Source organism: Pipistrellus hanaki (assembly GCF_964339955.1).
Source record: "Pipistrellus hanaki genome assembly, chromosome: 4".
NCBI lineage: Eukaryota > Metazoa > Chordata > Mammalia > Chiroptera > Vespertilionidae > Pipistrellus > Pipistrellus hanaki.
Window position 1 is genome coordinate 96934955 of NC_140506.1, and position 13208 is coordinate 96948162.

General features: G+C 55.6%; 1 protein-coding gene across 3 annotated transcripts in view; it reads left to right on the forward strand.

The window, feature by feature from the left end:
* Positions 1–11114, forward strand: part of NSMCE1 (NSE1 homolog, SMC5-SMC6 complex component) — a 28181-nt gene extending 17067 nt beyond the window's left edge. For all 3 annotated transcript variants that reach the window (XM_084883121.1, XM_084883123.1, XM_084883122.1), the window contains exons 3-8: positions 4108–4229; positions 5196–5273; positions 6685–6831; positions 9584–9700; positions 10431–10551; positions 10919–11114. In XM_084883121.1, the coding sequence (XP_084739247.1) occupies positions 4108–4229; positions 5196–5273; positions 6685–6831; positions 9584–9700; positions 10431–10551; positions 10919–10998 (665 nt within the window). In that variant the 3' untranslated portion in view covers positions 10999–11114. The remainder of the gene's footprint in view (positions 1–4107; positions 4230–5195; positions 5274–6684; positions 6832–9583; positions 9701–10430; positions 10552–10918) is intronic.
* The last annotated feature ends 2094 nt before the right edge of the window (positions 11115–13208 follow it).

Here is a 13208-nt window from a genome sequence, read left to right on the forward strand (position 1 = left end):
AATTGTTCTATGATTATTTTCACTTTCTTTTGCTTTTTGTTGCTGCTTATTGTTATCATTAAATACGTACAGTAACCTGCCTTGGGTCCTAAGAAGGTTAGTGATAGCAGCAAAGTGAAAAGAAAAGTTGAGAGAACAGTGATAGAGCTTAAAAAGAACATTTGCATTCTGGCTGGTTTCCCTAGTGGTTAGAGCATTGGCCTGTGCAGCAAGGTGTTGTAGGTTTGATTCCAAGTCAAGAGCATGTACTGGGTTGCAGGTTTGATCCACTACCTCGGGGGCACATGCGGGAGGCAACTGATTGATAAGTCTCTCTCGATTGATCTCTCTCTTCCTTTCCCTCTCTCCTTTCCATTCTCTCTAAAAAGCAATGGGAAAAAATATCCCTGGGTGAGGATTTGTTTTTTTTTGAAAAAAGGAAAAAGATAATTGCAAAGTATGTTAGAGGTATTTGTGTGTGTCTCATCTGGCTGCTGAGTATGGCATGGCAAAATGGACTATCAGCACAATTTTAAAACATAAAGAGGCCATCAGGAGTACCTGATGTTGAGGGTGTGAAAGTGCTCACGAAACAATGATCACCTGCAATTGAGGAAGGTTAAAACAGGGAGTCATTTGGGGGTCTGGGATGGATTAATTCAATTTACATTATTTCTAATGGGAAATAATGATTTGGTTTTTGAACAAATCACTTCTAGAACAGCCTTCTGGACTGGTTAAGTTTGGGAACCAAGGTTCCGCTGTATTTCTTGCTACTCCCTTCTGGCCTGCATAGTTTCTTCTGTGAAACCAGCTGACAATCTTATGGGAACTTCCTTGTAGGTAACTAACTGCTTTTCTTTTGCTGCTTTTAAGAACCTCTTTGTCTTTAAACTTTTATATTCATTTGTGATGTGTCTTGGTGTAGGCCTCCTTGGGTTCATCTTGTTTGGGACTCTGCGATTCCTGGACTTGTATGTCTATTTTCTTCACCATGTTAAGGAAGTTTTCTGTCATTGTTTTTTCAAATAGGTTTTCAGTTTCTTGCTCTCTCTTACACCTTCATGTTGCAAATGTTGGCATGCTTGAAGTTGTTCAAGAGGCTCCTTACACTGTCCTCTTTTCTAAAAATTATTTTTCTTTTTGCTGTTCTGATTGTGTGTTTTTTGCTTCCTTATATTCCAAATTGCAGATTTAATTCTCAGCTTCATCTTCTCTGCTGTTGAGTCCCTGTAAATTATTCTTCACTTCAGTTAGTGTATCCTTCGTTTTTGATGAGTCCTTTTTGTGTTGTTAAGGTCTCATTAAGTTCATTGAGCATCTTTATAACCAGTGTTTAACCTATAATATTAGATATCTTGCCTCCATTTTGTTTAATTTTTTTTTTTTATGGAGTTTTATTCTGTTCTTTCATTTGGGATATGTTTCTTTGTCTCCTCCTTTTGGCAGCCTCCCTCTGTTTGTTTCTATGTATTAGGTAGAGCTGCCACGGCTCCCAGACTTGATGGAGTGGTATAATGTAGTAGGTGTCCTGAAGGGTCCAGTGGCCCAGCCTTCCTGATCACCCACGCTGGGCACTGGAGGTGCACCTCCTGTGTGGACTGTATACACCTTCCTCTTGTAGTTGAGCCTTGATTGCTGTTGGAACATCAATGGGAGGGATTTACCCTTGGGCCAATCAGCTGCAAGGACTGGCTGCGACCACGGACCACTGACTTCCAACCACCATGGAGGATTAGCTGTGCAGTAGTCTACCCCACAGATCAGGACTTACTTCAGCAGGTCTCTGGTGCCCACTGAATCTGCCACTTAACTGTTGCTTGTGAAGGTGGTTGGGTGGTGGTGCTTTGATGTGCTCTGAAACTGTCCACTGGTTGCGCTGCTCTGGGGCCTCCTGGGATGTGCAAGCTAAGGTCGGGCACTGCCTGTGTTCTGCCCAGGGCCACCTGGCATGAGCTATAAAGCAATCTGCGGATGGCTGCTACTTGTGTGGGGTTTGAAAGTGCCCTGGGAAGGCCAAGCTGTGAACCAAAACTGACTGCTGTTAGGGCTGGGCTGGGCCACTTAGTAAGAGGTATGGGGCTTGCTGAAGCCAAATGCTGCTTATTTGACAGATTTTAGGAAAATCTGAAGCATGAGCCAAGAGAGGTCATTCATATGGAAAAGCTAATGGGAAACAGCTTGGGTGGGCCCCAAAGTTGGGTGGGGTGGGGCCTCAGGGAATCTCAGATATGGCCCAGCCTGCTGTCTCTGGGAGGAGAGAGCTCACGAAAGGAACAATGGCCTCTGCCAGCCCTTCTGTCTGGGAGGAAACTGCCCCTCCAGCTCTTGCCCTGATGTTGGACAATTCAGTTCCTCCCATTGTCTCTGACGCCTTTCAAGCTGCTGCCCCAGAGCTGGAGCTCAGAACGAGTGAGTCTGAGTAAGTCTGTGCATGTGCCCTTTTAAGAGGAACTGGTTGGGACTCCAGCAGCCCCCCTCTCTCACTCAGCTGCAATCTTGCTGGTCTTGATAGTCAGAAGTTTTAGTGACTTATCTTCCTGGCACTGGAACCCTAGGCTGGGTGCCTGGTGAGGGGCTGGGACCCTCATTCCTCAGGGGGAGGCTGCACAGCTGAAGTAGCCCTCTTTTTTTTTTTTTTTTTAATATATTTTATTGATTTTTTACAGAGAGGAGGAGAGAGGGATAGAGAGCTAGAAACGTCGATGAGAGAGAAACATCAACCAGCTGCCTCTTGCACACCCCCTACCGGGGATGTGCCCGCAGCCAATGTACATGCCCTTGACCGGAATCGAACCTGGGACCTCTCAGTCCACAGACTGACGCTCTACCACTGAGCCAAACCAGTTTCAGCAGCCCTCTTGGTTTTTATCCATCACATGTGGATGTGGGACCAACTCATTCCACATCTCTGCCTCTCCTACTAGTCTTGATGTGGCTGCTTCTTTAAATCCCTAATTGTAGAAATTCCATCCAGCCAGATTTCAGGCAGTTCTGAATGATGGTTGCTTTGTCGTTTAGTTGTAATTTTGATGTGATTGTGAGAAGAGGTGAGTACTGTTTATCTAAGCTGCTATCTTAACCAGAAGTTCGATTCATTATTTAAATAAGTGAGAAGAGCAATACATAGTCTCGGTTTTAAAACAAAGTGTCATAGTATAAATGGTAGGAAGAGGAAAGGTGACCCTGACCATCCTCCGCTTCCAGCTCTGAAAGGCCCCCATTGCCCACAGGAGGAGGTCACACACTCTTCTTGTCTGCAGGCTGTGCCATCTGGCTCCTGCTCCCACTGCAGCCTCATCGGCTCTTCTGGCCCTTCTTCCCTCCCAGGCCCTCAGCTTTCCATTCACTTCTGACCCCTGCAATACTGTGTTGGGTGGCCCCTCCTCGCGCTCTGTCCATCCCCTCCTCTGATGGACTGATGGACCTGCCAGTAGTAGCTGCCTTCTTGTAGTCTCTGGGCTGTGTGCCTACTGTTGGCAATGTGGAGGTGGGAGAGCAGTCAGCATGGCTGCTTTCACGTGCCTGATGGCGTGATGCTTGGGGCATCAGCCCCCTCTCTGCATCTGTGGGGATAATGGTAGTGCCTGCTTGGAGGGCTGTTGGCAGGGTCAGTGAATTACTGTGTGAAGAATGCTGGGATCAGGGCGTCTGCTGGGAACGCTCAGTGTGAGCTGCTGTTTGTACCCCTCGCTGTTGTTCCTCACTGTTGCACCCATGAGTTTGCGAGGCTATACAGGGACAGAGGCATCATGTAGGGAGCTGGGACGAGGTGGGGGAGCTGGGCTGTGAGTTGTGTGTAGCAGGTGCTCAGCACAGGTCCTGGGCACACACTGTGTATAGGTGCTGTGTGGGGATGGTAATTGGCATCAGGGAGCTGTGTGGGAAAGCAGGTAGGCTGTGAGCAAAGACAGAAAGACCACAGCCGGTTCAGATACCTTTTCCTGGGCCTTTCTGCCTCCCAAGACCCATTGCCTCTGAACAGTCCAGGAAGAAAGAACCACATTCACCAAAGAGGCTGGGGCCTTTGCCCATGTCTGGCTTTGCTGTCCCGTTCGGGTTGATGGATTGAAACAAGTGACACATTCTGATGAAGCACACCCCTAACCCTTGCCTGTTTATTTCCAGCCAACGCTCCTGTGGAGAAGTTGGAGGACTTCATCCACAACATTAACAGTGTCTTGGAGTCCTTGTATATTGAGATAAAGAAAGGAGTCTCTGAAGATGACGGGAGACCCATTTATGCCCTGGTAAGTGCCAGACAGAGCCCTCTAGTGGCGTTTGTGAGGAACTGGGACTGAGACAACTGCCCAGTGCCCTCTGGGGAAGAACGAGGGTGATCCGCCTCAGCAAGGGCTCTGAGATGGGAGGGAGACATCTCAGATGGCTGAGCCCTGCCACCCCTGACCCAGCCTGCTCTGTGCTCCCCAGGCCTGTAGTCTCTGTAGAACCCCTGCTATCAGGGCGGGGTGACCAGAACCGCATCTGGACTCTTGCCCTCAGTGCTTGCCTCACTGCCCCAGAGGCATGCATTTGACTTTGTTTTGTTTGTTAACCGTTTTCTGCAAGACATCACCCAAGTGCACGGAATATTAGCATTAAAGGGGTAACATGCTCTTCATTTGGAACAAGACTTAGACACTGTGGGAAGAAAGGGTGTGGGGCACAGTGATTGAGACCCTTTTGGAGCCTCCTGTTTTTAGATTTTCCCTCCTAGCCGGGGAACAGGGGGAAACAGAGGTGGGAGAAGCTGACAAGCCCCCCATCTTTGGCTCGGGAGCTCCTTAGGCCGATCAGAGGAGACCAGGCTCCGGCCAGCCAGGCCCACACAGACAGGGACTCCCGCACGTTTCCCACACTCTGTGCCAGGGAGGAAAGGGTGTGGAGTCAGAGAGCTGGAAATGCAGTGCAAACGGTGGTCAGATTTCTCTACACCCTGCTCGGCGCTTGTGCAGTTGGGGCTCCAGTAGTATGCAGACACGTTTTCCAATGTATCTTGAGTTTGGAAAATATTGTACAATTTCTGGAGTCTTTGAGAATGAAACATGTTGACGGAGCTAAAGATTTATGTCTGTGATATAAGACTGGTTCCAAATCCATCATTGTGGCCCACAGGGCCCGGTCATGGCCCTCACTGGCTGGGAGGGAGCACCAACAAGTGAACTAGCTGACAAGTGAAGGCACAGCCTGACCATCTTGCTGACTTATTTTTTCAGGTGAATCTTGCAACAACTGCAGTCTCCAAAATGGCCTCAGACTTTGCAGAGAATGAACTGGATTTGTTCAGAAAGGCTGTAAGTAATAGTAACTCCCAGCAGCTGAGCTTCCTATGAGAAGCCTTCATCATTAGAAATGGAAATTGCACTGTTCAAGGGCCACTGCCATTGCTGCCCAAGAAAGCCTTTGCAGGGAGATGTCAGTGAGCGCCTCACCCCGAATTTACAGCTGCCCTGTGATGGTGGGGAGGTCACCGAGGCTGCCTGGGAGAGAGGGCTGGCCCAGGTCTGACCCCTGACGAGCATCGGGCCTCAGGGTGTGCGATGTAGGTGAACAGGCTCACTGCGGGCACTGGCAGTGCGGTTCGGGACCGCCAGCAGCAGCATTACGGAGCTTGCTAGGAAGGCCTCATCCCATCCTCACCCAGCCCCTTGCCGCATTCACACGTGAGCGATGCTGCTCTGCGTGCCCTGCTTCAGAGCTGCTACTCAGTCCTCACGCCAGACCTGGCAGAGGAGCTGGCAAGACGGTTCTCAGCCCTGGGTGCGCATTACAGTAACTGGGTCTGTAAAAAGAATTTCGACATTTGGCCTCACAACAGGTCAGTCACATCCAGGTCCTTGAGGAGAGTCCTGGAATCCTTCCTTTCTAAGCTCCTTGGGGACAGGCAGCAGCCAGGCCTGCGAACCCGGCTCTGCGGCACCTCCGCACCTGTGAGCGCAGGACGCCTCTCCCCAGTGACCCCGCCCTGTTTCGGCTTGCCAGGCAGCCTCCCCTGCCTGGGTCCACAGGCTTCTGTGGCTCCCAAGCTGTGCTCTTCCAGCCCACCCTGGCTCTGCTTCTGCCCTACCTGGCTCCCGCCTGCCCGTCAGGCCAGCCTTGGGGGCCTGGCCACCTTTGAGTTGTAGGGATGCAGCGTCATTGACTCATTCACTCATTTTCCAGCTTCTGTGCCCCCAGGGAGGCAGGGACGTGAGAGGTGAGGGACCCTCTTTGATTTGGGGGCATTGAGGGGATTTATTTGGGGCAGTGTTACAAGAGTGGCTGCTGAGTTAGAAGGAGTGAAGATGATTTTGGCTTTTTTATTTTTTTAATGAATTTTAGAGAGAGGAAGGAAAGGGGGAGGGGGGGAGAGAGAGGGGAAGGGGAAGGAGAGAGAGAGAGAAAGAGAGAAAGAAATATCAATCCGTTGCCTCTCACATAACCCCGACTGGAGATCGAACTCGCAGCCTGGGTATGTGCCCTGACCGGGAGTTGAACAGCCAACTTTGATACAGAGGGTGCTCAGCCAGCTGAGCCACTGGCTGGCAGTTTGTGGCTTTTGATGCATGTGATGAGACTGTTTTCCTGGAGGATCACACCTGTGTGCAGCTCTGCCTGTGAACTGAGTATTTTTACTAACCCCTCCCCCACCAGAATTGGTATCCCTGCTTAAAACTTGTGTTTGCCAACTTAATAGATGAATGCGATACCTGCTGTTTATTCCAGTTGGAACTGATTATTGACTCAGAAACTGGCTTCGCCTCTTCCACAAATATTTTGAATGTGGTTGATCAACTTAAAGGCAAGAAGATGCGGAAGAAGGAAGCTGAGCAGGTGCTGCAGAAGTTCGTACAGAACAAGTGGCTGATTGAGGTACTCTGCCCCGTGGGTTCCCAGCTAGTGTGGCTCACTTTTTAGAATGAATAATTTTTCCTTCAGAACCCTATTGAATCCAACTGATGTCCGTTCAGGGCCCTTACCTGCTTTGATGCCCTCCTGCCATCTGTCCAGGGGCCACAGTCAGTGGCAGAGCCAGGGGCTGCACCCAGGCTTGTGGGCTGCAGGGAGTGAGCCCAGTCCCTAGACTGCGGGGCGGTGTGTGCAGTGGCTGAGAGCACAGGAGCAGCGCCAGGTCTGGGCCTGCATCTGTAAGAGAGAGTTCGGCTCCCCCTCGGGGCTGCGAAGGATGGGATGAGTGGTGTGGTAAGGTGCTGGAGATGGGCTCCCAGAGGAACCGCCTTCATGGTCATGGTCAGCACTGTCATGAGGAGGACACACAGACAAGCTTGAGGCATGTGGAATCTGTGAAAGGATCAGACTCAGTTTCGAGTTTCTAGACAGCCATGTCTTGTTCTAGTGACGAGCAGAACCGAAGCTTCCGTTCTTTTCCCACAAAAGATGGATCCGTTTACCACAGCACCTTCCCCTCCCCTCCAGCTTTGGAGGAGCAGCTGGGGCCCCAACAAGCCTTCCCGGGGCAGCACTGCGACCAGAGGGACTGCCTCAGAATGGACCTCACTCAGACTCATCTGGTGGGCACATCGCATTCCTTACGACAGAGGACTCTAGGCCTGGGCCTGCTCCTGTGCCCTGGGCAGCTCTCTACTGGGCCTGGAGGTGCGGAGGCGGCTGTGCAGCCTGTCCGAGGCCCTGGGTGGGTGTCAGATGCCAGGCATTGGAGGTCACTTTGTGTGGTCTTCCCTGGAGGGCCTGACACCCTGCCTGGGCACCCGACACCACCCTCCCTGTGATGCCCCCCAGGGCTGAGTAAGGTGGAGAATGATGAGCACTGGGCAGTTTGAGGCATGTAGTAGGTGTTCAGTACACACGGCTCAAGCCCGACTCGGCTGAACAAGGTCCACTTATCTTCCCTCAGATGTTCTAATGGGGCGAGGGCTGGGCCCCGCAGTGCTGGGGCCTCATGGCGGAGGGCGGAGGGGGTTCGGGGGTGGAGGGAAAGAGCCCAGAACTTAGACCGCTCACTGTAGTACTTGCCGATAGAAAGCAAACATGATGTCATCATAACTTGAACAAAGGCGCCTGCCCGCGCTGAGGACTGGCACGAGCGAAGGCTACCCAGGGCTGGAGGGAGGGGCAGCCTCTGCAAAGGCCGGTGCCCCTGAGGGGACAGGTGCTCAAGGAGCTAAGTCCAGAGCCTGCGGAGCACAGACGTGTGTGTGTGTGTGTGTGTGTGTGTGTGTGTGTGTGTGTGTGAGGGGGGGTGGGGGGGAGAGACACACAGTGAGCCTGCGTGATGGGCAGCTGGTTGGTTCTTCAGCCTAAGAATGGGGCAGCCATGGAGGGTGGAGGCGGAGACAGGCTGTTTGCCCTGCAGAGGGTGCAGAGGGCAGGAGGGCTGAGTGCAGTTAGGAGGAGGGAAGGTGGAGGGTGGTGGCTGTGGGCAGGGACACCGTATGGATTTGGGAGCTTTTGCGAAGGAAATAGCCACAGGACTCTGCCCGCAACACCTGAGGCTCAGCGCCCGCCCACTCAGGCGGCTGGGCGCCTGCAGTGCTGGATGGAGCGCCTGCTGCTGTTCTCCCGCTCCCCGCAGCCACTCTGCCGTCTGACGCTCTGCACCGTGGCCCGTCTCCCGCTGTGTGGTCACGGGCCACTGTGGTGGTCGGAGTGGAGTGAATGCGCTTCCTGGCTTGGCCACACAAGCATACCCTTTCCTGGGGGCCAGGATGGGGTGTTTGTCAGAAGCGGGAGAAATTGCTCTTGCTTGTAAAAATTAGACAGAAAGTAGCAGAAGTGCAGGAGCCCTTGGGGATGACGTGGAGGCGTCAGTCTTCAGGAGCACCTCCTGGCAAGATCTTGCCTTTCTTGCCCATCAAGGGCCAGGCTCAGACGTAACAAAATGGCCAACAGAGTCACATCCCAGTTCATTGGTTGGCTTTCTGAATCGTGATAAACTTACAGGGGCCTTGGTGCCATTTGCCTCCGCACTGGCCCCCCCTCAGCCAGCCGCCTCTTCCCTGTGACTTGGTGACAGACCAGCTGAGCTCTTTCCTCCGGTTTTCCCGCACTTCCTGGTGTCCCAGGGATTTTAGGTCACATGGCGTGTGGTCCAAGTCTGAACCTGGGAGTCGGGAGGCCCCCGCCACAGTGTGACTTGGGGCCTGTCCCTGCCCTGTTGGGACAGTTTCCAGCTTTGTCTGTAACGTGGTGTGGCTGGAAGTGATCTTGGTCTGTGGAGGCTCCAGGCAGCAGTGCGGGGAGTCGCCTGGTGTGCTTCCTGGGAGTGAGGTGGGGCTGTCTTGAGCTTACCCCTGGGGGAGATTGTCTCCCTTCCTGGCCGGCCCCATTGTAGGGGGGCTGTGACCGCGCTCACACGTGGGCTGCTGTGCAGACTCGTGACTCCTCTGTCCAGGCATGAGCGAGGTGCTAAGAAAATGTGAGTGTGGGGCCCTCAGTTTCTTCCAGGTCTTTGCCTAGGCTCCCTCTGGGGGCTCTGCTGAGGGGCCAGCGTGGACACCGTCGGCGGGGCTGGTACGCCTGACGTGCAGAGGGCGTCCGGGCCTTCGTGCCCCCTGGGCCTCGGGCTGTGCGGCTGCAGAGGGAACGCATTCCCAGCAGGGGGGCTGGCGTGCGGGGCCTGACATTGCTGCCCCGTGTCCTGCAGAAGGAAGGCGAGTTCACCCTGCACACCCGGGCCATCCTGGAGATGGAGCAGCACATCCGGGAGACGTACCCCGACGCCGTGAAGATCTGCAACATCTGCCACGGCCTCCTCATCCAGGTGCCCGTGGGCTCCCCGGTGCGCGGCTCCAGCTGAGGGACCTTCCTGAGCTCTGAGGGCCCAGCCTCTGGCACTGCCGGCACCTCCGAGTGAACAGAGGGGCCTCTCCTCGGAGTTCCGGGCCGGCCCCCTGCCGGCCCCAGGGCTCTCGCCGTATTTCCTCCAGGAGGCTGTCAGTTCGGCCGCTTCCTGTCCCCTCGGCGGCGGTGGGGCCGCCCTCCCGCGCCATCGCTGGCTGTCCACGGTGGGCTTCGTGGGCTTCTAGCCGCCGAGCCCTGCTGGGCGTCAGGCGTCCTCCTCGCTGTTTACCTTTGTGCGTCTCACTGCACTCCGACAGCCACTGGGCACCTCTCCCTTGTGCCTGGTGACGGCTGCCTTTGGCTGGACCCCTGGGAAGGGACTTCCTGGGACGGAGGGTGGGTGTTTTAAGTGTTTGACACACATCGCCTGGTGCTTCCTGGAAAGTCGTATCGCATCCTCCGCAGGATGAGGCCTAGGCGTGCAGGGAGCCGAGTCTCGGGGTGCTCTTGCTGCTGTGCGGGGCCTGCAGCCACCACTGCCTGCCCTGGCCTGTAGTCTTGAGCTGCCCTCGTTGGAATTCTTTAATCAATGCATTGCACCAAGGACTTTGGGATCATTATCATTGATCTGGGGTTTGGGAGACAGAAATACCTAGCGTGCTGCACAGTCTCCTGAAGGTTTGTCCACAGCCGCCCCGCTCTTGTTTCAGGGTCAGAGCTGCGAGACCTGTGGGATCAGGATGCACTTACCTTGTGTGGCCAAGTACTTCCAGTCCAATTCCGAGCCGCGCTGCCCCAACTGCAACGACTACTGGCCCCACGAGATACCAGGTTGGTGTCGCTGGGCTCCTGGGCTCTCCTGGCCTGTGCGGGGGCTGGGCTGGGAGGACGGAGGAGCCTGGGAGGTGGGGGTGTGGGGTCTGCATCAGCAGGGCCGGGACGCCACGTGCAGAGGGCTCTGCGGTCAGTGGGGCCTTGTTTGCAGTTCAGAGGCTCCTGGAACTCACTAGACTAGAGAGTCTAGGCAGGGCTCTCTCCTAGCAGCCCCCTCGGGTGGTGCATCGGTCACCGCTTCCCCCGGTCCTCACAGGTGGGTGGAGGGTTAGCCGTGAGCACTGTCAGGACAGGGTCCCGGGCATGTCTTGTGTCGCTGTGAACGGCAGTTGTCAGGAGTGTCTTCCTGGTTTTGTGTGTGTAGAAGTCTTCGACCCCGAGAAGGAGAGGGGGGCTGCACTCTCCAAGCCAAACAGAAAGTCCCTGCGGCCCAGGCAGCACTAGCGGCGTGCTGCAGGCCCAGCTGGAAGACCCCGTGCCTCGAGGCTCACACGAGTCACCTCCTTGGAGCTTTATTTTCCCTCATTAGTCGGTTTGAAATAAAACTTCCTGTCACCGAATCCCTCTGTGCTATGCTGTCTGTGGGAAGTGCGTCCCAGTCGATCAGGCCTTCCCTGGAGCGCTCTGATACGGCAACTTGTGAGGGCCTTGGCCTTGACCTCCCCATGGTCTGGACTCTCCTGTGGCCCATGATGCAACTGGCCCACAGGCTTGGCTGAAGGTACTCTCCTCAGTGGGCCTTTGTGCCCCGGCTCAGTGACTGGCAGCCCTGCCCATCAGCTGCCCCAGCCCTGAACTGGGGGTTCGGCCTCCTCCCTGGCCCCCTGCATCGAACCTGTCACCACACCTGTGCTGTCCTAGGCCGGTCCCTTCCCCACCTCGTGGCTCCAAGCGGCCCAGCCACTCCATCTTTTCTACCACAGTGACTGTCCCATGATGCCCATCAGCCTGGCGTGCCCCTGCTGAAACCCCAGTGACTGCTGACAAGGACCCGGGTCCAGGCTCACAGGACTCACAGGCCCAGATGAGGCCCTTGAAGGTCCCATGGCCTTTCCTTCCCCCCTTTCAGCGGGGCAGCATTCCTCCCAGCTCCTGAGCGAGATCCTGCTCCTCCCTGAGCCTTTGCCCTCTGCCCGTACCTCCGTCCTCGGAGCCTGCCGGTGCCCGACACCTGCCCACCCTTTAGGTCTCAGGGCGTCACTTCCTGGGTCATCACACTTGCCACACAACTTTAGTTCCCTGTCTTCCCCTCAGTGTCAGCAGGACCCTGTCAGCCGTGATGGAAAACCCAGCGCCAACTGGCTTAGGCAAGGCCTTGGGCAGAGGGGCCTCCAGGAGAGGAGACCCGGTGTTCCAAGGGCACTGAACATCCAGGCCCCCTGGTGTCAGGAGGAAGAGGGGGCTGTTAGTGGCTCCCCCACTCGGCACACATCCTCACGGTTTACAGCTCCAATCGGATACTTGCAGAGGGGGGCGGATGGTCCAGCTGGCACTAGCACCTCAGGCTCACCGGTGAACCTGGAGCAGCCCCTCCGAAACCACGTGGCCGAGCAAACTGAAGGTGCTGTCCCCAGGCGGAGAGAACTGGGGCACCGAGTGCGTGGGAGGCCTCCACCTGGGAAGGCAGCGATGCTCTGCCTGGTCCCCTCCACAAACCCAGTGTGAAGCGGGCACTGGGCGGGAACAGGTGGCACCTGCTGGTGCGAGGCTCACCCTCCCAGCGCAGTCCTGTGTCCAGACCCTCAGGACCCTCATGCCAACCTCGCAGGCAGTGAGAAGGCCGAGCTCCGTGAGCCAGCTGGGGTCCTGCCCAGTCCTCACAAGGCATGTGCCAGCCGATTGGCAGAGGCCCGTGGGTGCCCACAACTGGGTTCAGTTGTGTCAGTCAAGCAGCTGCAGGACTTTGGGGAGCTTGCAGAGACATGGGGAAGGCAGGAGAACAGTCTAGAAAAGCCCAGGGGTAAGGGTCACTCCTGTCACCTGGCACTGTTGCCACCGTAATGGACCCCAGCTGTCTCATTCATCCTCCCAGTGCCCTCAGGATGCAGCCCCAGGGCAGACCCTCACCCCATCCCGGCCTCTTGCAATCCCAAACGCAGGAGCTGCCCCCTGCCTCCAGGTCACACTGTGTCTTCTGTGTGTCCTCCCAGACGCCCCTGGTGCCATTCCTCCTCCTCCATGACCACCTCCCATGGTCCCACCAGCCTCCAGCACTGTGGTTACTGACAACGAATTGGACTGCCCCTCCCCTGCCTGCCCCTGCCTGCCTTCCCGAGGCCTGGGAACAGCCTGTTCTGTCCTGTCCTCGGTGCCCGAGTGCTGCCTGCCCAGAACAGCCTGTGGGACAGCCCTCAGCCTGCGGATCTGACCCTCCTCCGGGAGACATGTCAGAACCAAAGTAACTGCGGGAGGCCCAGCTGGTGTGCAGAATTGCTTGGTGCCCCGCCCCCATCTGGTGAGCGGGAGTGGCAGGAGTATCCCAGAGCCTGTGTGTGTTGAAAAGGAACAGGGGCTTCTCCCTCAGCGCCCGCGGTTACAGGTGACGCCATGGTCACTGAGCACGTACGTGGCCTCCGACCGCCGTCGCTGTCTCCGGGGGCGGATTCCAGAAGAGGGATGGGCAGACCCAGCAGTAAGGCTGGGCTGTTGTGACC